The sequence below is a fragment of the Hemiscyllium ocellatum genome, unplaced genomic scaffold (assembly GCF_020745735.1).
Source record: "Hemiscyllium ocellatum isolate sHemOce1 unplaced genomic scaffold, sHemOce1.pat.X.cur. scaffold_578_pat_ctg1, whole genome shotgun sequence".
Taxonomy (NCBI): domain Eukaryota; kingdom Metazoa; phylum Chordata; class Chondrichthyes; order Orectolobiformes; family Hemiscylliidae; genus Hemiscyllium; species Hemiscyllium ocellatum.
The window spans coordinates 1-24,000 of NW_026869122.1; the positions used below are offsets into that span (position 1 = coordinate 1).

General features: G+C 50.6%; 1 protein-coding gene across 1 annotated transcript in view; it reads right to left on the reverse strand.

The window, feature by feature from the left end:
* Positions 1 to 19,192: 19,192 nt before the first annotated feature.
* Positions 19,193 to 24,000, reverse strand: part of LOC132813960 (rootletin-like) — a 60,306-nt gene continuing 55,498 nt past the window's right edge. Inside the window, exons 23-25 of the mRNA XM_060823319.1 lie at positions 22,816 to 22,947; positions 21,000 to 21,173; positions 19,193 to 20,451 (exon numbers count right to left, since the gene is read on the reverse strand). Of these exons, the coding sequence (XP_060679302.1) occupies positions 20,185 to 20,451; positions 21,000 to 21,173; positions 22,816 to 22,947 (573 nt within the window). The 3' untranslated portion in view covers positions 19,193 to 20,184. The remainder of the gene's footprint in view (positions 20,452 to 20,999; positions 21,174 to 22,815; positions 22,948 to 24,000) is intronic.

The window sequence follows — 24,000 nt, forward strand, 5'->3', positions numbered from 1 at the left end:
AGGGAGCCCGTCTGTGAGGTAGGGGGAGTCTGTCAGTGGGGTAGGGGGACTCTGTCTATGGGGTAGAGGGAGTCTGTCTGTGGGGTAGGGAGAGTCCGTCGGTGAGGTAGAGGGAGCCTGTCGCTGAGGTAGAGGGAGTCTGTCTGTGGGTAGGGGGAGCCTGTCGCTGAGGTAGAGGGAGTCTGTCTGTGGGTAGGGGGAGCCCGACTGTGAGGTAGAGGGAGCCTGTCTGTGGGGTAGAGGGAGCCTGTCTGTGGGGTAGAGGGAGCCCGTCTGTGAGGTAGAGGGAGTCTGTCTGTGGGGTAGAGGGAGCCTGTCTGTGGGTAGAGCGAGCCCATCGGTGGGTAGAGGGAGCCCATCGGTGGGTAGAGGGAGCCTGTCTGTGGGTAGAGGGAGCCCGTCGGTGGGGGAGGGGGAGTCTGTCAGTGGGGTAGAGGGAGTCTGTCTGTGGGGTAGAGGGAGCCCGTCAGTGGGGTAGAGGGAGTCTGTCTGTGGGGTAGAGGGAGCCCGTCGGTGGGGTAGAGGGAGTCTGTCTGTGGGGTAGGGGGAGCCTGTCGGTGGGGTAGAGGGAGCCCGTCTGTGGGGTAGAGGGAGCCCGTCGGTGGGGTAGAGGGAGCCTGTCCGTGGGGTAGAGGGAGCCTGTCCGTGGGGTAGGGGGAGCCTGTCTGTGGGGTAGAGGGAGCCTGTTTGTGGGGTAGAGTGAGCCCGTCGGTGGGGTAGAGGGAGCCAGTCGGTGAGGTAGAGGGCGCCCGTCGGTGAGGTAGAGGGAGCCTGTCTGTGGGGTAGAGGGAGTCTGTCGGTGGGGTAGAGGGAGTCTGTCGGTGGGGTAGAGGGAGTCCGTCTGTGGGGTAGAGGGAGCATGTCTGTGAGGTAGAGGGAGCCTGTCGGTGGGGTAGAGGGAGCATGTCTGTGAGGTAGAGGGAGCCTGTCGGTGGGGTAGAGGGAGCATGTCTGTGAGGTGGGGGCGAGGGGCAGGAGATGGTTTGGGAATGAGGGTGTGGAGACATACTCACCTCCCTCTCCCTCCCTCTCCCTCTCCCTCTCCCTCCCTCTCCCTCCCTCCCTCTCCCTCTCTCCCTCCCTCCCTCCCTCTCCCTCTCCCTCCCTCTCCCTCCCTCTCCCTCCCTCCCTCCCTCTCCCTCTCCCTCCCTCTCCCTCTCCCTCCCTCTCCCTCTCCCTCCCTCTCCCTCCCTCCCTCTCCCTCTCCCTCCCTCTCCTCCCTCCCTCTCCCTCCCTCTCCCTCTCCCTCCCTCTCCCTCTCCCTCCCCCAGCCTCCGGCGAATGTACGTGGTGAACCATGAAATCTGTATGAGGACGGTCTGTCTGGAGGAGGAGAGGATTAAAGGTAGGGAGGGAGGGGGAGGGAGGGAGAGAGAGAGGGAGGGAGGGGGAGGGAGGGAGAGAGAGAGGGAGGGAGAGGGAGAGAGAGGGAGAGGGAGGGAGGGTGAGAGAGGGAGGGAGAGGGAGGGGGGGAGAGGGAGGGAAGGGGAGAGGGAGAGGGAGAGGGAGGGAGAGGGAGGGAGAGAGGGAGAGGGAGAGGAGGGAGGGAGAGGGAGGTAGAGGAAGGACGGTGTAGAGGGAGCTTTACCCTGTATCTAACCCCCTGTCCCTGGGAGTGGGGGGGATGGTGTAGAGGGAGCTTTACACTGTATCTAACCCCCTGTCCCTGGGAGGGGGGGGGGACGGTGTAGAGGGAGCTTTACTCTGTATCTAACCCCCTGTCCCTGGGAGTGGGGGGGATGGTGTAGAGGGAGCTTTACACTGTATCTAACCCCCTGTCCCTGGGAGTGGGGGGGGACGGTGTAGAGGGAGCTTTACACTGTATCTAACCCCTGTCCCTGGGAGTGAGGGGGACGGTGTAGAGGGAGCTTTACCCTGTATCTAACCCGGTGTCTCTCTCTCTCTCTGTAGCTGATCTCTGCCGTACTCAGTATGGATGGCCCAGGCGCTACCGCAGAACCAGTGACGGGGGGAGACGGTTGATCCGATGTGACCCCTGAGCGCTCTCCCCTCTCCCACCCCCACCCCCTCGCCTCCCTCCGGGACCCTCGCTCTGTCACTCTCTCTCCCCCTCCCCCACCCCCCTCTCTGCCCCCTCCACTCCCCCATCTCCAAATAGACCCCCAAGCTCCCTCTCCCTCGTCCGCCTGTACCTCTGTGTCTCATGGTCCGGAGAAAGCAATGCCTCCCATTGCCCCTCGGTGTCACCCTCCCCCTCTGTGAATCCGACCCTGTAGTTGAATGCTGTGTCTCTCGATTTCCGCCTGTAGTTTTAGGGACCTCGACTGTTGTGTCTCTAAATCTCCGTCTGTAGTTTGGCGACCCTCAAATGTTGTGTCACTAAATCCCCCGTCTGTAGTTAGGGGTCTTCGAATGCTGTGTCTCTCAATCTCCGCCTGTAGTTTTGGGACCCCGAATGTTGTTTCTCTAAATTTCTACCTGTAGTTTTGGGACCCTCGAATGACATGTCTCTAAATCGCCGCCTGTAGTTTTGGGCCCCTCGAATGATGTGCCTCTAAATCTCCCGTCTGTATTTAGGGGTCATCGAATGTTGTGTCACTAAATTTCCGCCTGTAGTTTTGGGACCCCGAATGTTGTGTCTCTAAATCTCCGCCTGTAGTTTTGGGACACTCGAAGTTTGTGCCTCTAAACCTCCGCCTGTAGTTTTGCGACCTCGAATAGTGCGTCTCTAAATCTCTGCCTGTAGTTTTGGGGAACCTGAATATTGTGTCTCTAAATTTCTGCCTGTAGTTTTGGGTGGCCTGAAATGTTGTGTCTCTAAATCTCTGCCTGTAGTTTTGGGACCCTCGAATGTTATGTCTCTAAATCTCCCGTCTGTATTTGGGGGTCATCGAATGTTGTGTCTCTAAATCTCTGCCTTTAGTTTTGGGACCCTTAATAGTTGTGTCTCTAAATCTCCGCCTGTAGTTTTGGGACCTCGAATGTTGTGTCTCTAAATCTCCGCCTGTAGTTTTGGGACCTCGAATGTTGTGTCTCTAAATCTCCACCTGTAGTTTTGGGACCTTGACTGTTGTGCCTCTAAATTTCTGCCTGTAGTTTTGGGACCCTCGAATGTTGTGTCTCTAAATCTCCGCCTGTAGTTTTGGGACCCCGAATATTGTGTCTCTAAATCTCAGCCTGTAGTTTTGGGACCCCGAATATTGTGTCTCTAAATCTCAGCCTGTAGTTTTGGGACCTCGAATGTTGTGTCTCTAAATCTCCGCCTGTAGTTTTGGGACCTCGAATGTTGTGTCTCTAAATCTCCACCTGTAGTTTTGGGACCTTGACTGTTGTGCCTCTAAATTTCTGCCTGTAGTTTTGGGACCCCGAATATTGCGTCTCTAAATCTCTGCCTGTAGTTTTGGGGAACCTGAATATTGTGTCTCTAAATTTCTGCCTGTAGTTTTGGGTGGCCTGAAATGTTGTGTCTCTAAATCTCTGCCTGTAGTTTTGGGACCCTCGAATGTTATGTCTCTAAATCTCCCGTCTGTATTTGGGGGTCATCGAATGTTGTGTCTCTAAATCTCTGCCTTTAGTTTTGGGACCCTTAATAGTTGTGTCTCTAAATCTCCGCCTGTAGTTTTGGACCTTTGAATGCCGTGTCTCTCAATCTCTGCCTGTAGTTTTGGGACCCTCGAATGTTGTGTCTAAATCTCCGCCTGTAGTTCTGGGACCCCGAATGTTGTGTCTCTAAATTTCCACCTGTAGTTTTGGGACCTTGACTGTTGTGCCTCTAAATTTCTGCCTGTAGTTTTAGGGACCTCGAATGCTGTGTCTCCAAATCTCTGCCTGTAATTTTGGGACCCTTAATAGTTGTGTCTCTAAATCTCCGCCTGTAGTTTTGGGACCTCGAATGTTGTGTCTCTAAATCTCCACCTGTAGTTTTGGGACCTTGACTGTTGTGCCTCTAAATTTCTGCCTGTAGTTTTAGGGACCTCGAATGCTGTGTCTCCAAATCTCTTCCTGTAATTTTGGGACCCTTAATAGTTGTGTCTCTAAATCTCTGCCTGTAGTTTTGGGACCCTTGAATGCTTTGTCTCTCAATCTCCGCCTGTAGTTTTGGGACCTCGAATGTTGTGTCTCTAAATCTCCGCCTGTAGTTTTGGGACCTCGAATGTTGTGTCTCTAAATCTCCACCTGTAGTTTTGGGACCTTGACTGTTGTGCCTCTAAATGTCTGCCTGTAGTTTTGGGACCCTCGAATGTTGTGTCTCTAAATCTCCGCCTGTAGTTTTGGGACCCCGAATATTGTGTCTCTAAATCTCAGCCTGTAGTTTTGGGACCCTCGAATATTGCGTCTCTAAATCTCTGCCTGTAGTTTTGGGGAACCTGAATATTGTGTCTCTAAATTTCTGCCTGTAGTTTTGGGTGGCCTGAAATGTTGTGTCTCTAAATCTCTGCCTGTAGTTTTGGGACCCTCGAATGTTATGTCTCTAAATCTCCCGTCTGTATTTGGGGGTCATCGAATGTTGTGTCTCTAAATCTCTGCCTTTAGTTTTGGGACCCTTAATAGTTGTGTCTCTAAATCTCCGCCTGTAGTTTTGGGACCTCGAATGTTGTGTCTCTAAATCTCCGCCTGTAGTTTTGGGACCTCGAATGTTGTGTCTCTAAATCTCCACCTGTAGTTTTGGGACCTTGACTGTTGTGCCTCTAAATTTCTGCCTGTAGTTTTGGGACCCTCGAATGTTGTGTCTCTAAATCTCCGCCTGTAGTTTTGGGACCCCGAATATTGTGTCTCTAAATCTCAGCCTGTAGTTTTGGGAACTCGAATGTTGTGTCTCTAAATCTCCGCCTGTAGTTTTGGGACCTCGAATGTTGTGTCTCTAAATCTCCACCTGTAGTTTTGGGACCTTGACTGTTGTGCCTCTAAATTTCTGCCTGTAGTTTTGGGACCCCGAATATTGTGTCTCTAAATCTCAGCCTGTAGTTTTGGGACCCCGAATATTGTGTCTCTAAATCTCAGCCTGTAGTTTTGGGACCTCGAATGTTGTGTCTCTAAATCTCCGCCTGTAGTTTTGGGACCTCGAATGTTGTGTCTCTAAATCTCCACCTGTAGTTTTGGGACCTTGACTGTTGTGCCTCTAAATTTCTGCCTGTAGTTTTGGGACCCCGAATATTGCGTCTCTAAATCTCTGCCTGTAGTTTTGGGGAACCTGAATATTGTGTCTCTAAATTTCTGCCTGTAGTTTTGGGTGGCCTGAAATGTTGTGTCTCTAAATCTCTGCCTGTAGTTTTGGGACCCTCGAATGTTATGTCTCTAAATCTCCCGTCTGTATTTGGGGGTCATCGAATGTTGTGTCTCTAAATCTCTGCCTTTAGTTTTGGGACCCTTAATAGTTGTGTCTCTAAATCTCCGCCTGTAGTTTTGGACCTTTGAATGCCGTGTCTCTCAATCTCTGCCTGTAGTTTTGGGACCCTCGAATGTTGTGTCTAAATCTCCGCCTGTAGTTCTGGGACCCCGAATGTTGTGTCTCTAAATTTCCACCTGTAGTTTTGGGACCTTGACTGTTGTGCCTCTAAATTTCTGCCTGTAGTTTTAGGGACCTCGAATGCTGTGTCTCCAAATCTCTGCCTGTAATTTTGGGACCCTTAATAGTTGTGTCTCTAAATCTCCGCCTGTAGTTTTGGGACCTCGAATGTTGTGTCTCTAAATCTCCACCTGTAGTTTTGGGACCTTGACTGTTGTGCCTCTAAATTTCTGCCTGTAGTTTTAGGGACCTCGAATGCTGTGTCTCCAAATCTCTTCCTGTAATTTTGGGACCCTTAATAGTTGTGTCTCTAAATCTCTGCCTGTAGTTTTGGGACCCTTGAATGCTTTGTCTCTCAATCTCCGCCTGTAGTTTTGGGACCTCGAATGTTGTGTCTCTAAATCTCCGCCTGTAGTTTTGGGACCTCGAATGTTGTGTCTCTAAATCTCCACCTGTAGTTTTGGGACCTTGACTGTTGTGCCTCTAAATGTCTGCCTGTAGTTTTGGGACCCTCGAATGTTGTGTCTCTAAATCTCCGCCTGTAGTTTTGGGACCCCGAATATTGTGTCTCTAAATCTCAGCCTGTAGTTTTGGGACCCTCGAATATTGCGTCTCTAAATCTCTGCCTGTAGTTTTGGGGAACCTGAATATTGTGTCTCTAAATTTCTGCCTGTAGTTTTGGGTGGCCTGAAATGTTGTGTCTCTAAATCTCTGCCTGTAGTTTTGGGACCCTCGAATGTTATGTCTCTAAATCTCCCGTCTGTATTTGGGGGTCATCGAATGTTGTGTCTCAAAATCTCTGCCTTTACTTTGGGACCCTTAATAGTTGTGTCTCTAAATCTCCGCCTGTAGTTTTGGACCTTTGAATGCCGTGTCTCTCAATCTCTGCCTGTAGTTTTGGGACCTCGAATGTTGTGTCTAAATCTCCGCCTGTAGTTCTGGGACCCCGAATGTTGTGTCTCTAAATTTCCACCTGTAGTTTTGGGACCCTCGAATGATATGTCTCTAAATCTCCACCTGTAGTTTTGGGACCTTGACTGTTGTGCCTCTAAATTTCTGCCTGTAGTTTTAGGGACCTCGAATGCTGTGTCTCCAAATCTCTGCCTGTAATTTTGGGACCCTTAATAGTTGTGTCTCTAAATCTCCGCCTGTAGTTTTGGGACCTCGAATGTTGTGTCTCTAAATCTCCACCTGTAGTTTTGGGACCTTGACTGTTGTGCCTCTAAATTTCTGCCTGTAGTTTTAGGGACCTCGAATGCTGTATCTCCAAATCTCTGCCTGTAATTTTGGGCCCCTCAAATGTTGTGTCTTTAAATCTTCGTCTGTATTTGGGGGTCATCGAATGTTGTGTCTCTAAATCACTGCCTGTAGTTTTGGAACCTTGAATGTTGCGTCGCTAAATCTCCGCCTGTAGTTTTGGGTCTTCAAATGTTGTGTCTCTAAACCTCCGCCTGTAGTTTTGGGACCCTTGAATGCTTTGTCTCTCAATCTCCGCCTGTAGTTTTGGACCTTTGAATGCCGTGTCTCTCAATCTCTGCCTGTAGTTTTGGGACCCCAAATGTTGTGTCTCTAAATCTCCGCCTGTAGTTTTGGGACCTCGAATGTTGTGTCTCTAAATCTCTGCCTGTAGTTTTGGGTCTTCAAATGTTGTGTCTCTAAATCTCAGCCTGTAGTTTTGGGACCCTCGAATATTGTGTCTGTAAATCTCTGCCTGTAGTTTTGGGACCCACAAATGTTGTGTCTCTAAATCTGCGCCTGTAGTTTTGGGACCTTGAATCTTGTGTCTTTAAATTTCCACCTGTAGTTTTGGGACACTCGAATGTTGTGTCTCTCAATCTCCGCCTGTAGTTTTTGGAACCTTGAATGTTGTGTCTCTCAATCTCCGCCTGTAGTTTTGGGACCTTAAATGTTGTGTCTCTAAATCTCCGCCTGTAGTTTTCGGACCTTGAATGTTGTGTCTCTAAATATCTGCCTGTAGTTTGGGGTCTTCGAATGTTGTGTCTCTAAATTTCCACCTGTAGTTAGGGGTCTTCGAATGTTGTGTCTCTAAATCTCTGCCTGTAGTTTTGGGACCCCAAATGTTGTGTCTCTAAATCTCAGCCTGTAGTTTTGGGACCCACAAATGTTGTGTCTCTAAATCTGCGCCTGTACTTTTGGGACCTTGAATCTTGTGTCTTTAAATTTCCATCTGTAGTTTTTGGGACCTTGAATGTTATGTCTCCAAATCTCCACCTGTAGTTTTTGGACCCTCAAATGCTGTGTCTCTCAATCTCCGTCTGTAGTTTTTGGACCCTCGAATGTTGTGTCTCTAAATCTCAGCCTGTAGTTTTGGGACCCTCGAATATTGCGTCTCTAAATCTCTGCCTGTAGTTTTGGGGAACCTGAATATTGTGTCTCTAAATTTCTGCCTGTAGTTTTGGGTGGCCTGAAATGTTGTGTCTCTAAATCTCTGCCTGTAGTTTTGGGACCCTCGAATGTTATGTCTCTAAATCTCCCGTCTGTATTTGGGGGTCATCGAATGTTGTGTCTCTAAATCTCTGCCTTTAGTTTTGGGACCCTTAATAGTTGTGTCTCTAAATCTCCGCCTGTAGTTTTGGACCTTTGAATGCCGTGTCTCTCAATCTCTGCCTGTAGTTTTGGGACCTCGAATGTTGTGTCTAAATCTCCGCCTGTAGTTCTGGGACCCCGAATGTTGTGTCTCTAAATTTCCACCTGTAGTTTTGGGACCTTGACTGTTGTGCCTCTAAATTTCTGCCTGTAGTTTTAGGGACCTCGAATGCTGTGTCTCCAAATCTCTGCCTGTAATTTTGGGACCCTTAATAGTTGTGTCTCTAAATCTCCGCCTGTAGTTTTGGGACCTCGAATGTTGTGTCTCTAAATCTCCACCTGTAGTTTTGGGACCTTGACTGTTGTGCCTCTAAATTTCTGCCTGTAGTTTTAGGGACCTCGAATGCTGTGTCTCCAAATCTCTTCCTGTAATTTTGGGACCCTTAATAGTTGTGTCTCTAAATCTCTGCCTGTAGTTTTGGGACCCTTGAATGCTTTGTCTCTCAATCTCCGCCTGTAGTTTTGGGACCTCGAATGTTGTGTCTCTAAATCTCCGCCTGTAGTTTTGGGACCTCGAATGTTGTGTCTCTAAATCTCCACCTGTAGTTTTGGGACCTTGACTGTTGTGCCTCTAAATGTCTGCCTGTAGTTTTGGGACCCTCGAAAGTTGTGTCTCTAAATCTCCGCCTGTAGTTTTGGGACCCCGAATATTGTGTCTCTAAATCTCAGCCTGTAGTTTTGGGACCCTCGAATATTGCGTCTCTAAATCTCTGCCTGTAGTTTTGGGGAACCTGAATATTGTGTCTCTAAATTTCTGCCTGTAGTTTTGGGTGGCCTGAAATGTTGTGTCTCTAAATCTCTGCCTGTAGTTTTGGGACCCTCGAATGTTATGTCTCTAAATCTCCCGTCTGTATTTGGGGGTCATCGAATGTTGTGTCTCTAAATCTCTGCCTTTAGTTTTGGGACCCTTAATAGTTGTGTCTCTAAATCTCCGCCTGTAGTTTTGGACCTTTGAATGCCGTGTCTCTCAATCTCTGCCTGTAGTTTTGGGACCTCGAATGTTGTGTCTAAATCTCCGCCTGTAGTTCTGGGACCCCGAATGTTGTGTCTCTAAATTTCCACCTGTAGTTTTGGGACCCTCGAATGATATGTCTCTAAATCTCCACCTGTAGTTTTGGGACCTCGAATGCTGTGTCTCCAAATCTCTGCCTGTAATTTTGGGACCCTTAATAGTTGTGTCTCTAAATCTCCGCCTGTAGTTTTGGGACCTCGAATGTTGTGTCTCTAAATCTCCACCTGTAGTTTTGGGACCTTGACTGTTGTGCCTCTAAATTTCTGCCTGTAGTTTTAGGGACCTCGAATGCTGTGTCTCCAAATCTCTGCCTGTAATTTTGGGACCCTTAATAGTTGTGTCTCTAAATCTCCGCCTGTAGTTTTGGGACCTCGAATGTTGTGTCTCTAAATCTCCACCTGTAGTTTTGGGACCTTGACTGTTGTGCCTCTAAATTTCTGCCTGTAGTTTTAGGGACCTCGAATGCTGTATCTCCAAATCTCTGCCTGTAATTTTGGGCCCCTCAAATGTTGTGTCTTTAAATCTTCGTCTGTATTTGGGGGTCATCGAATGTTGTGTCTCTAAATCACTGCCTGTAGTTTTGGAACCTTGAATGTTGCGTCGCTAAATCTCCGCCTGTAGTTTTGGGTCTTCAAATGTTGTGTCTCTAAACCTCCGCCTGTAGTTTTGGGACCCTTGAATGCTTTGTCTCTCAATCTCCGCCTGTAGTTTTGGACCTTTGAATGCCGTGTCTCTCAATCTCTGCCTGTAGTTTTGGGACCCCAAATGTTGTGTCTCTAAATCTCCGCCTGTAGTTTTGGGACCCTTGAATGCTTTGTCTCTCAATCTCCGCCTGTAGTTTTGGACCTTTGAATGCCGTGTCTCTCAATCTCTGCCTGTAGTTTTGGGACCCCAAATGTTGTGTCTCTAAATCTCCGCCTGTAGTTTTGGGACCTCGAATGTTGTGTCTCTAAATCTCTGCCTGTAGTTTTGGGTCTTCAAATGTTGTGTCTCTAAACCTCCGCCTGTAGTTTTAGGACCCTCAAATGTTGTCTCTCTAAATCTCTGCCTGTAGTTTTGGGACCCCAAATGTTGTGTCTCTAAATCTCAGCCTGTAGTTTTGGGACCCTCGAATATTGTGTCTGTAAATCTCTGCCTGTAGTTTTGGGACCCACAAATGTTGTGTCTCTAAATCTGCGCCTGTAGTTTTGGGACCTTGAATCTTGTGTCTTTAAATTTCCACCTGTAGTTTTGGGACACTCGAATGTTGTGTCTCTCAATCTCCGCCTGTAGTTTTTGGAACCTTGAATGTTGTGTCTCTCAATCTCCGCCTGTAGTTTTGGGACCTTAAATGTTGTGTCTCTAAATCTCCGCCTGTAGTTTTCGGACCTTGAATGTTGTGTCTCTAAATATCTGCCTGTAGTTTGGGGTCCTCGAATGTTGTGTCTCTAAATTTCCACCTGTAGTTAGGGGTCTTCGAATGTTGTGTCTCTAAATCTCTGCCTGTAGTTTTGGGACCCCAAATGTTGTGTCTCTAAATCTCTGCCTGTAGTTTTGGGACCCACAAATGTTGTGTCTCTAAATCTGCGCCTGTACTTTTGGGACCTTGAATCTTGTGTCTTTAAATTTCCATCTGTAGTTTTTGGGACCTTGAATGTTATGTCTCCAAATCTCCACCTGTAGTTTTTGGACCCTCAAATGCTGTGTCTCTCAATCTCCATCTGTAGTTTTTGGACCCTCGAATGTTGTGTCTCTAAATCTCTGCCTGTAGTTTTGGGACCCACAAATGTTGTGTCTCTAAATCTGCGCCTGTACTTTTGGGACCTTGAATCTTGTGTCTTTAAATTTCCATCTGTAGTTTTTGGGACCTTGAATGTTATGTCTCCAAATCTCCACCTGTAGTTTTTGGACCCTCAAATGCTGTGTCTCTCAATCTCCATCTGTAGTTTTTGGACCCTCGAATGTTGTGTCTCTAAATCTCTGCCTTTAGTTTTGGGACCCTGAATGTTGTGTCTCTAAATCTCCACCTGTAGTTTTGGGGAACCTTAATGTGTCTCTAAATCTCCGTCTGTAGTTTGGGGTCCTCGAATGTTGTGTCTCTAAATCTCCACCTGTACTTTTGGGACCTTGAATCTTGTGCCTCTAAATCTCTGCCTGTAGTTTTGTGATCTCGAATGCTGTGTCTCCATATCTCCCGTCTGTATTTAGGAGTCATCGAATGTTGTGTCTCTAAATTTCCACCTGTAGTTTTGAGACTCCAAATGTTGTGTCTCTAAATTTCCACCTGTAGTGTCGGCACCCTCAAATGTTTTGTGCCTAAATCTCCGCCTGTAGTTTTGGGGAACCTGAATATTGTGTCTCTAAATCTCCACCTGTATTTTGTGACCTCGAATGCTGTGTCTCTAAATCTCCGCCTGTAGTTTTGTGCCCTTGAATGTTGTGTCTTTAAATCTCCGCCTGTATTTTTGTGACCTCGAATGCTGTGTCTCTAAATCTCTGCCTTTAGTTTTGGGACCCTGAATGTTGTGTCTCTAAATTTCTGCTTGTATTTTCGAGACTCCAAACGTTGTGTGTCTTAATCTCCGCCTGTAGTTTTGGGACCCTCGAAGGTTGTGCCTCTAAACCTCTGCCTGTAGTTTCGCGACCTCGAATATTGCGTCTCTAAAACTCTGCCTGTAGTTTTGGGACCCTCGAATATTGTGTCCCTAAATCTCCACCTGTAGTTTTGGACAACCTGAATATTGTGTCTCTAAATCTCCGTCTGTAGTTTTGGGGGACCTCGAATGTTGTGTCTCTAAACCTCCGCCTGTAGTTGTGGGACCTAGAATGCTGTGTCTCTAAATCTCCACCTGTAGTTTTGGGACCTCAAATGCTGTGTCTCTAAATCTCCGCCTGTAGTTTTGGGACCTTGAATGTTGTGTCTCTAAATTTCTGCCTGTACCTTTGGGACCTTTAATCTTGTGTCTCTAAATTTCTGCCTGTTGTTTTGTGACCCCGAATGTTATTTCTCTAAATCTCCGCCTGTAGTTTTGGGATCCTGAATGTTGTGTCTCTAAATCACCGCTTGTAGTTTTGGGACCCTCGAATGTTGTGTCTCTAAATCTCCACCTGTAGTTTGGGGTCCCCGAATGTTGTGTCTGTAAATTTCCGCCTGTAGTTTCGGGACCCTCGAATGTTGTGTCTCTGAATCTCTGCCTTTAGTTTTGGGACCCTCGACAGTTGTGTCTCTAAATTTCCGCCTGTACCTTTGGGACCTTGAATCTTGTGTCTCTAAATTTCCGCTTGTAGTTTTGGCACACTCAAATGTTTTGTGCCTAAATCTCTGCCTGTAGTTTTGGGACACTTAATAGTTGTGTCTCTAAATCTCCGTCTGTAGTTTTGGGACCCTGAATGTTGTGTCTCTAAATTTCTGCTTGTATTTTCGAGACCCCAAATGTTGTGTCTCTAAATTTCCGCCTGTAGTTTTGGGACACTCGAAGGTTGTGCCTCTAAACCTCTGCCTGTAGTTTCGCGACCTCGAATATTGCGTCTCTAAATCTCTGCCTGTAGTTTTGGGGAACCTGAATATTGTGTCTCTAAATTTCCGCCTGTAGTGTTGGCACCCTCAAATGTTTTGTGCCGAAATCTCTGCCTGTAGTTTTGGGGAACCTGAATATTGTGTCTCTAAATCTCCGTCTGTAGTTTTGGGGACTTCGAATGTTGTGTTTCTAAACCTCTGCCTGTATTTTTGTGACCTCGAATGCTGTGTCTCTAAATCTCCGCTTGTAGTTTTGGGACCCCGAATGTTGTGTCTTTATATTTCTGCCTGAAGTTTTGAGACCCCAAACGTTATGTCTCTAAATTTCCGCCTGTAGTTTTGGGACCCTTAAATGTTTTGTGCCTAAATCTCTGCCTGTAGTTTTGGGACCCTGAATGTTGTGTCTCTCAATTTCTGCTTGTATTTTCGAGACTCCAAACGTTGTATCTCTAAATTTCCACCTGTAGTTTTGGGACCCTTGAAGGTTGTGCCTCTAAACCTCCACCTGTATTTTGGGGGGACCTCAAATGCTGTGTCTCTAAATCTCCGCCTGTAGTTTTGGGATCCTGAATGTTGTGTCTCTAAATCTCTGCCTGTAGTTTTGGGACCCTTGAATGCTTTGTCTCTCAATCTCCGCCTGTAGTTTTGGGACCTCGAATGTTGTGTCTCTAAATCTCCGCCTGTAGTTTTGGGACCTCGAATGTTGTGTCTCTAAATCTCCACCTGTAGTTTTGGGACCTTGACTGTTGTGCCTCTAAATTTCTGCCTGTAGTTTTGGGACCCTCGAATGTTGTGTCTCTAAATCTCCGCCTGTAGTTTTGGGACCCCGAATATTGTGTCTCTAAATCTCAGCCTGTAGTTTTGGGGAACCTGAATATTGTGTCTCTAAATCTCTGCCTGTAGTTTTGGGGAACCTGAATGTTGTGTCTCTAAATCTCCGCCTGTAGTTTTGGGACCTCGAATATTGCGTCTCTAAATCTCTGCCTGTAGTTTTGGGGAACCTGAATATTGTGTCTCTAAATCTCTGCCTGTAGTTTTGGGGAACCTGAATATTGTGTCTCTAAATTTCTGCCTGTAGTTTTGGGTGGCCTGAAATGTTGTGTCTCTAAATCTCTGCCTGTAGTTTTGGGACCCTCGAATGTTATGTCTCTAAATCTCCCGTCTGTATTTGGGGGTCATCGAATGTTGTGTCTCTAAATCTCTGCCTTTAGTTTTGGGACCCTTAATAGTTGTGTCTCTAAATCTCCGCCTGTAGTTTTGGACCTTTGAATGCCGTGTCTCTCAATCTCTGCCTGTAGTTTTGGGACCCTCGAATGTTGTGTCTAAATCTCCGCCTGTAGTTCTGGGACCCCGAATGTTGTGTCTCTAAATTTCCACCTGTAGTTTTGGGACCTTGACTGTTGTGCCTCTAAATTTCTGCCTGTAGTTTTAGGGACCTCGAATGCTGTGTCTCCAAATCTCTGCCTGTAATTTTGGGACCCTTAATAGTTGTGTCTCTAAATCTCCGCCTGTAGTTTTGGGACCTCGAATGTTGTGTCTCTAAATCTCCACCTGTAGTTTTGGGACCTTGACTGTTGTGCCTCTAAATTTCTGCCTGTAGTTTTAGGGACCTCGAATGCTGTGTCTCCAAATCTCTGCCTGTAATTTTGGGACCCTTAATAGTTGTGTCTCTAAATCTCCGCCTGTAGTTTTGGGACCTCGAATGTTGTGTCTCTAAATCTCCACCTGTAGTTTTGGGACCTTGACTGTTGTGCCTCTAAATTTCTGCCTGTAGTTTTAGGGACCTCGAATGCTGTATCTCCAAATCTCTGCCTGTAATTTTGGGCCCCTCAAATGTTGTGTCTTTAAATCTTCGTCTGTATTTGGGGGTCATCGAATGTTGTGTCTCTAAATCACTGCCTGTAGTTTTGGAACCTTGAATGTTGCGTCGCTAAATCTCCGCCTGTAGTTTTGGGTCTTCAAATGTTGTGTCTCTAAACCTCCGCCTGTAGTTTTGGGACCCTTGAATGCTTTGTCTCTCAATCTCCGCCTGTAGTTTTGGACCTTTGAATGCCGTGTCTCTCAATCTCTGCCTGTAGTTTTGGGACCCCAAATGTTGTGTCTCTAAATCTCCGCCTGTAGTTTTGGGACCCTTGAATGCTTTGTCTCTCAATCTCCGCCTGTAGTTTTGGACCTTTGAATGCCGTGTCTCTCAATCTCTGCCTGTAGTTTTGGGACCCCAAATGTTGTGTCTCTAAATCTCCGCCTGTAGGTTTGGGACCTCGAATGTTGTGTCTCTAAATCTCTGCCTGTAGTTTTGGGTCTTCAAATGTTGTGTCTCTAAACCTCCGCCTGTAGTTTTAGGACCCTCAAATGTTGTCTCTCTAAATCTCTGCCTGTAGTTTTGGGACCCCAAATGTTGTGTCTCTAAATCTCAGCCTGTAGTTTTGGGACCCTCGAATATTGTGTCTGTAAATCTCTGCCTGTAGTTTTGGGACCCACAAATGTTGTGTCTCTAAATCTGCGCCTGTAGTTTTGGGACCTTGAATCTTGTGTCTTTAAATTTCCACCTGTAGTTTTGGGACACTCGAATGTTGTGTCTCTCAATCTCCGCCTGTAGTTTTTGGAACCTTGAATGTTGTGTCTCTCAATCTCCGCCTGTAGTTTTGGGACCTTAAATGTTGTGTCTCTAAATCTCCGCCTGTAGTTTTCGGACCTTGAATGTTGTGTCTCTAAATATCTGCCTGTAGTTTGGGGTCCTCGAATGTTGTGTCTCTAAATTTCCACCTGTAGTTAGGGGTCTTCGAATGTTGTGTCTCTAAATCTCTGCCTGTAGTTTTGGGACCCCAAATGTTGTGTCTCTAAATCTCTGCCTGTAGTTTTGGGACCCACAAATGTTGTGTCTCTAAATCTGCGCCTGTACTTTTGGGACCTTGAATCTTGTGTCTTTAAATTTCCATCTGTAGTTTTTGGGACCTTGAATGTTATGTCTCCAAATCTCCACCTGTAGTTTTTGGACCCTCAAATGCTGTGTCTCTCAATCTCCATCTGTAGTTTTTGGACCCTCGAATGTTGTGTCTCTAAATCTCTGCCTGTAGTTTTGGGACCCACAAATGTTGTGTCTCTAAATCTGCGCCTGTACTTTTGGGACCTTGAATCTTGTGTCTTTAAATTTCCATCTGTAGTTTTTGGGACCTTGAATGTTATGTCTCCAAATCTCCACCTGTAGTTTTTGGACCCTCAAATGCTGTGTCTCTCAATCTCCATCTGTAGTTTTTGGACCCTCGAATGTTGTGTCTCTAAATCTCTGCCTTTAGTTTTGGGACCCTGAATGTTGTGTCTCTAAATCTCCACCTGTAGTTTTGGGGAACCTTAATGTGTCTCTAAATCTCCGTCTGTAGTTTGGGGTCCTCGAATGTTGTGTCTCTAAATCTCCACCTGTACTTTTGGGACCTTGAATCTTGTGCCTCTAAATCTCTGCCTGTAGTTTTGTGATCTCGAATGCTGTGTCTCCATATCTCCCGTCTGTATTTAGGAGTCATCGAATGTTGTGTCTCTAAATTTCCACCTGTAGTTTTGAGACTCCAAATGTTGTGTCTCTAAATTTCCACCTGTAGTGTCGGCACCCTCAAATGTTTTGTGCCTAAATCTCCGCCTGTAGTTTTGGGGAACCTGAATATTGTGTCTCTAAATCTCCACCTGTATTTTGTGACCTCGAATGCTGTGTCTCTAAATCTCCGCCTGTAGTTTTGTGCCCTTGAATGTTGTGTCTTTAAATCTCCGCCTGTATTTTTGTGACCTCGAATGCTGTGTCTCTAAATCTCTGCCTTTAGTTTTGGGACCCTGAATGTTGTGTCTCTAAATTTCTGCTTGTATTTTCGAGACTCCAAACGTTGTGTGTCTTAATCTCCGCCTGTAGTTTTGGGACCCTCGAAGGTTGTGCCTCTAAACCTCTGCCTGTAGTTTCGCGACCTCGAATATTGCGTCTCTAAAACTCTGCCTGTAGTTTTGGGACCCTCGAATATTGTGTCCCTAAATCTCCACCTGTAGTTTTGGACAACCTGAATATTGTGTCTCTAAATCTCCGTCTGTAGTTTTGGGGGACCTCGAATGTTGTGTCTCTAAACCTCCGCCTGTAGTTGTGGGACCTAGAATGCTGTGTCTCTAAATCTCCACCTGTAGTTTTGGGACCTCAAATGCTGTGTCTCTAAATCTCCGCCTGTAGTTTTGGGACCTTGAATGTTGTGTCTCTAAATTTCTGCCTGTACCTTTGGGACCTTTAATCTTGTGTCTCTAAATTTCTGCCTGTTGTTTTGTGACCCCGAATGTTATTTCTCTAAATCTCCGCCTGTAGTTTTGGGATCCTGAATGTTGTGTCTCTAAATCACCGCTTGTAGTTTTGGGACCCTCGAATGTTGTGTCTCTAAATCTCCACCTGTAGTTTGGGGTCCCCGAATGTTGTGTCTGTAAATTTCCGCCTGTAGTTTCGGGACCCTCGAATGTTGTGTCTCTGAATCTCTGCCTTTAGTTTTGGGACCCTCGACAGTTGTGTCTCTAAATTTCCGCCTGTACCTTTGGGACCTTGAATCTTGTGTCTCTAAATTTCCGCTTGTAGTTTTGGCACACTCAAATGTTTTGTGCCTAAATCTCTGCCTGTAGTTTTGGGACACTTAATAGTTGTGTCTCTAAATCTCCGTCTGTAGTTTTGGGACCCTGAATGTTGTGTCTCTAAATTTCTGCTTGTATTTTCGAGACCCCAAATGTTGTGTCTCTAAATTTCCGCCTGTAGTTTTGGGACACTCGAAGGTTGTGCCTCTAAACCTCTGCCTGTAGTTTCGCGACCTCGAATATTGCGTCTCTAAATCTCTGCCTGTAGTTTTGGGGAACCTGAATATTGTGTCTCTAAATTTCCGCCTGTAGTGTTGGCACCCTCAAATGTTTTGTGCCGAAATCTCTGCCTGTAGTTTTGGGGAACCTGAATATTGTGTCTCTAAATCTCCGTCTGTAGTTTTGGGGACTTCGAATGTTGTGTTTCTAAACCTCTGCCTGTATTTTTGTGACCTCGAATGCTGTGTCTCTAAATCTCCGCTTGTAGTTTTGGGACCCCGAATGTTGTGTCTTTATATTTCTGCCTGAAGTTTTGAGACCCCAAACGTTATGTCTCTAAATTTCCGCCTGTAGTTTTGGGACCCTTAAATGTTTTGTGCCTAAATCTCTGCCTGTAGTTTTGGGACCCTGAATGTTGTGTCTCTCAATTTCTGCTTGTATTTTCGAGACTCCAAACGTTGTATCTCTAAATTTCCACCTGTAGTTTTGGGACCCTTGAAGGTTGTGCCTCTAAACCTCCACCTGTATTTTGGGGGGACCTCAAATGCTGTGTCTCTAAATCTCCGCCTGTAGTTTTGGGATCCTGAATGTTGTGTCTCTAAATTTCCATCTGTAGTTTGGGGTCCTCGAATGTTGTGTCTCTAAATTTCCGCCTGTACCTTTGGGACCTAGAATCTTGTGCCTCTAAATTTCCGCCTGTTGTTTTGTGACCATTGAATGTTATGTCTCTAAATCTCCCATCTGTATTTGGGGGTCATCGAATGTTATGTCTCTAAATCTCCGCCTGTAGTTTTGAGACCCCAAACGTTGTGTCTCTAAATTTCCGCCTGTAGTGTTGGCACCCTCAAATGTTGTGCCTCTAAACCTCCGCCTGTAGTTTAGCGACCTCGAATATTGCGTCTCTAAATCAGTTTTGGGACCCTGAATGTTGTGTCTCCAAATCTCCGCCTGTATTTTCAGAACTTTGAATCTCAGCACTCAAAAAACTCCGCCTGTAGTCTCGGGGACCTCGACCCCTGCGAGTCTGTAAGCCGCCTGTAGTTTTCAGGGAGTGCGTGGGGGGTGGGAACCCCAAAACGTGACGGTCTCCCCCTCCACCTCCCACGAAGAGCCCGGAGCGTGCACCTCCTCTCGCTCGCCGCCTGTAAACAGCTCCCGGATTCCGAAGAGCTCCGCCTGTAGCGCCCGGGACCGCGACCCGCCCGCTCCCCACCACCCCCCACGCTCCATTCCCCCGCCGACCCACCATCTTGTATTCCCACCTCCCCCACCCGGGATTCGCGCGTACACCGCTCGCTGTTAACCCCTCGCTCCCCACCCACGCGCTCAATAAACCACACCACCTGAACTGCACCCTGTATCATAATTTGGTATCCAAGGCTGGGGAGGGGTCTCTATTTGGGGGACGGGGGATTCAGTGACGGTAACGCCATTGAACGTCAAGGGGGCGATGGTTAGATTCTCTCTTGTTGGAGACGGTAACCCCCAGGATGTTGATAGTGGGGGGGGGAAGGGGGATTCAGTGACAGTAACACCATTGAACATCAAGGGGGCGGTGATGGTTCGATCTTCGCCGGAGAATGTGTCCGTGGGGGTGAATCGAAACTGCCTGCCCACCCACCCCCACCGAGCCTACGACGGAAGGGAAGCCGATCGACTGCGAGCGGCCGGGTCTAGGATAGAGCCCTGAAGAGATCCCTTCGCCAACGCCCCGGATCTGCGTTCACGGACCGTTCCAACCGGGCGCAGGAGGTGGGGACCGGACGTCCTGATCACGCGGGAGGTTCGGTTACGTTCGAAAATAGTTTTATTTCGCGAGGTGGGGGGGGGGGGAAATAAAAAATATAGTTAGTGACTCCTTCCTCGGATGAGCACGTTACAAAAATAATAGCGATTCTGAGTCCAGCAGCCGGTCCTGGAGTGGGACGGTGACCTGGGGGCTAACGGGAGGGTTGAATGAGGGTAAGATTCAGCCCCTCATCTACTACCCCCCCTCTTTGGTCTGTCACTCCCCCTACGACACCAGCGACTGCCTCCTGGAGATATCGGGGTTTGGTTAATACTGTGTTAGTGGAGGAGGGAGCAGGGTTTGGAGGGGGGAGGGGGGCGTTGTCTGTCCAAACTGGGATAAAATCCCCCCCCCTCCCCAACCCCCATCCTTCGGCCCTGTCTCAGGCAAAGTGAGAGGTTCGAGGGGAGAGAGAGAGAGAGAGGGAGGGAAGGGATGCAGAGAGAGAGAGAGAGAGGGGGATGGAGAGAGAGTGAGGGGCGGAGATAGAGCAAGGACAGAGAGCGAGGGATGGAGAGAGGAGGGATAGAGAGAGGAGGGATGGAGAGAGGAGGGATAGAGAGAGGAGGGAGGGATAGAAAGAGGGAGAGTGGGGGATGGAGAAAGGGGGAATGCAGAGAGAGAGAGAGAGGGATGGAGACAGAGGGCTGGATGGAGAGAGGTTGGGATCGAGAGATTGAGTGAGTGAGGGATGGAGAGAGAGACAGAGAGGGATGAACAGAAAGAGATTGGGGGATGGAGGGAGAAGGGGATGGAGAGAGAGGGATGGAGGGAGAGATGGGACGGCAGAGGGAGAGAGAAAGGAATGGAGAGAACGAGAGAGGGGAGAGAGAGCGAGAGAATGTGACAGTCTTGTAGAGAGAGAGAGAGAGAGATGGATGGAGAGACTGTGTATACCTCCCCTCAATTCATCAAGCCCCTGCCCCATCCTTCACTCTCCCTCCCTCCCTCTCTCCCCCTCTCCCTCCCTCTCCCTCTCCCTCTCCCTCTCTCTCCTCTCTCCCTCCTCAGGGAAGGGGCTCCCGGGCCGGGATCGGACTGTGCGGGTGCCGCCTACCCCCCGGGGACTCCCTCAGACTGCGGCTGAGGGAGAGGTCCAGGCGCTGGGTCTCCGAGGGGAGGGAGGAGAGGTCAGGGTCGGCCGTCACTGCCCAGAGGGAGTCGGCCAGCTCCCGGCGCAGCTCCCTCAGGCCGGACGAGGTGCGGGAGGAGAGACAGACGTACTCCGCCCTCTGACGGAACTCCGAGGAGAGCTGGGAACGCAGCTCCGAGAGCTGGGGAGGGAGGGAGGGAGCGAGGGAGAGGGGGAGAGGGAGGGAGGGAGAGGGAGGCACAGGGAGAGAGAGAGAGAGGGAGAGGGAGAGGGAGGGAGAGAGGGAAAACAGTAAATATTAGTGCAACTCAGCACCGACCTCCCTCAGCCCTGACCCTCCCTCAGCACCCGACCCTCCCTGAGCCCTGACCCTCCCTCAGCGCTGACCCTCCCTCAGCACCGACCCTCCCTCAGCACCGACCCTCCCTCAGCCCTGACCCTCCCTCAGCACCGAATCTCCCTCAGCGCCCGCTCCCTCAGCCCTGACCCTCCCTCAGCACCCGACCCTCCCTCAGCACCGACTCTCCCTCAGCACCGACCCTCCCTCAGCCCTGTCCCACCCTCAGCCCTGACCCTCCCTCAGCACCGACCCTCCCTCAGCACCCGACCCTCCCTCAGCACCGACTCTCCCTCAGCACCCGACCCTCCCTCAGCACCGACCCTCCCTCAGCCTTGACCCTCCCTCAGCCCTGACCCTCCCTCAGCACCGTCCCTCCCTCAGCCCCTCACCTGTTCCTCCAGCCCCTTCACCCTCTGCCGATGGGCCCTCTCTCGGGACTCCAGGGCGGTTTCCAGTTGGCGGTTGGAGACTCGGAGGTAATCGATCTCCCCCTTCAGTTCGGAAATCCGGGAGCAGTCCGCTTTCAGTCCCTCGCCTTTCCTGTTCAACTCAGTCAACTGCGTCTGTTCGACAGAGATTCCCCTCGGTCACTCGGAGCACCGTGCGCAGTTCCCCGGTCTCTCCCCTCGGAGCACCGTGCGCGGTTCCCCGGTCTCTCCCCTCGGTCACTCGGAGCACCGTGCGCAGTTCCCCGGTTTCTCCCCTCGGAGCACCGTGCGCAGTTCCCCGGTCTCTCCCCTCGGAGCACCGTGCGCGGTTCCCCGGTCTCTCCCCTCGGTCACTCGGAGCACCGTGCGCAGTTCCCCGGTTTCTCCCCTCGGAGCACCGTGCGCAGTTCCCCGGTCTCTCCCCTCGGAGCACCGTGCACGGTTCCCCGGTCTCTCCCCTCGGTCACTCGGAGCACCGTGCGCAGTTCCCCGGTCTCTCCCCTCGGAGCACCGCGCGCAGTTCCCCGGTCTCTCCCCTCGGAGCACCGTGCACAGTTCCCCGGTCTCTCCCCTCGGTCACTCGGAGCACCGCGCGCAGTTCCCCGGTCTCTCCCCTCGGAGCACCGTGCGTGGTTCCCCGGTCTCTCCCCCTCGGAGCACCGTGCGCAGTTCCCTGGTCTCTCCCCTCGGTCACTCGGAGCACCGTGCGCAGTTCCCCGGTCTCTCCCCTCGGAGCACCGTGCGCAGTTCCCCGGTCTCTCCCCTCGGTCACTCGGAGCACCGTGCGCAGTTCCCCGGTCTCTCCCCTCGGTCACTCGGAGCACCGTGCGCAGTTCCCCGGTCTCTCCCCTCGGAGCACTGTGCCCAGTTCCCCGGTCTCTCCCCTCGGAGCACCGTGCGCAGTTCCCCGGTCTCTCCCCTCGGAGCACCGTGCGCAGTTCCCCGGTCTCTCCCCTCGGTCACTCGGAGCACCGTGCGCAGTTCCCCGGTCTCTCCCCTCGGAGCACCGTGCGCAGTTCCCCGGTCTCTCCCCTCGGAGCACCGTGCGCAGTTCCCCGCTCTCTCCCCTCGGTCACTCAGAGCACCGCGCGCAGTTTCCCGGTCTCTCCCCTCGGAGCACCGTGCGCAGTTCCCCGGTCTCTCCCCTCGGAGCACCGTGCGCAGTTCCCCGGTCTCTCCCCTCGGAGCACCGTGCGCAGTTCCCCGGTCTCTCCCCTCGGAGCACCGTGCGCAGTTCCCCGGTCTCTCCCCTCGGAGCACCGTGCGCAGTTCCCCGCTCTCTCCCCTCGGTCACTCAGAGCACCGTGCGCAGTTCCCCGGTCTCTCCCCTCGGAGCACCGTGCGCAGTTCCCCGGTCTCTCCCCTCGGTCACTCGGAGCACCGTGCGCAGTTCCCTGGTCTCTCCCCTCGGTCACTCGGAGCACCGTGCGCAGATCCCCGGTCTCTCCCCTCGGAGCACCGTGCGCAGTTCCCCGGTCTCTCCCCTCGGAGCACCGTGCGCAGTTCCCCGGTCTCTCCCCTTGGAGCACCGTGCCCAGTTCCCCGGTCTCTCCCCTCGGAGCACCGTGCGCAGTTCCCCGGTCTCTCCCCTCGGAGCACCGTGCGCAGTTCCCCGGTCTCTCCCCTCGGTCACTCGGAGCACCGTGCGCAGATCCCCGGTCTCTCCCCTCGGAGCACCGTGCGTGGTTCCCCGGTCTCTCCCCCTCGGAGCACCCGCGCGCAGTTCCCCTGTCTCTCCCCTCGGCCAGACCCTTCGGCCCGTCCCGTGCTGACTGACCCCCAGTTCCTCTCGCTCCCTCCTGCTCTCGCGGAGCTCCCTCTCTCTCTCTGACACGCTCTGTATCAGTCGGTCTCTCTCCTGCGTGACTTGTCGGAGGGTGGTCTCCATCTTCGCTCTCTGTCCCTCCGCCTGGGGAAGGACGTGCCGAGGTATCGCCGGGGTCAGGGGGGGAGAGAGAGAGAGAGCATCAACGGCAGAGTTCCCATCGCCAATTCTGCGGCACCCCGATCTGGACTGAGGCCTGGCCTGAACGATGCAGCCTGACTCCCAGTGCGGCCTACACATGCCAACGCAGCCTGACTCCCAGTGCGGCCTACACCTCCCAACGCAGCCTGACTCCCAGTGCGGCCTACACCTCCCAATGCTGCCTGACTCCCAGTGAGGCCTACTCTTACCAATGCAGCCTGACTCCCAGTACGGCCTACACCTCCCAACGCAGCCTGACTCCCAGTGCGGCCTACACATGCCAACGCAGCCTGACTCCCAGTGCGGCCTACACCTCCCAACGCAGCCTGACACCCAATGTGGCCTACACCTCCCAACGCAGCCTGACTCCCAGTGTGGCCTACACCTCCCAAAGCAGCCTGACTCCCAGTGAGGTCAACACTTACCAACACAGCCTGACTCCCAGTGCGGCCTACACCTCCCAACGCAGCCTGACTCCCAGTGCGGCCAACACCTCCCAACGCAGCCTGACTCCCAGTGCGGCCTACACTTACCAATACAGCCTAACTCCCAGTGCGGCCTACACCTCCCAATGCAGCCTGACTCCCAGTGCGGCCTACACCTCCCAACTCTGCCTGACTCCCAGTGCAGCCTACACCTCCCAAACCAGCCTGACTCCCAGTGAGGTCAACACTTACCAACGCAGCCTGACTCCCAGTGCGGCCTACACCTCCCAACGCAGCCTGACTCCCAGTGCGGCCTGACTCCCAGTGAGGCCTACTCTTACCAATGCAGCCTGACTCCCAGTGTGGCCTACACCGCCCAACACTGCCTGACTCCCAGTGCGGTCTACACTTACCAACGCAGCCTGACTCCCAGTGTGGCCTACACTTACCAACACAGCCTGACTCCCAGTGTGGCATACACCTCCCAACACAGCCTGACTCCCAGTGCAGCCTACACCTCCCAAAGCAGCCTGACTCCCAGTGAGGTCAACACTTACCAACGCAGCCTGAC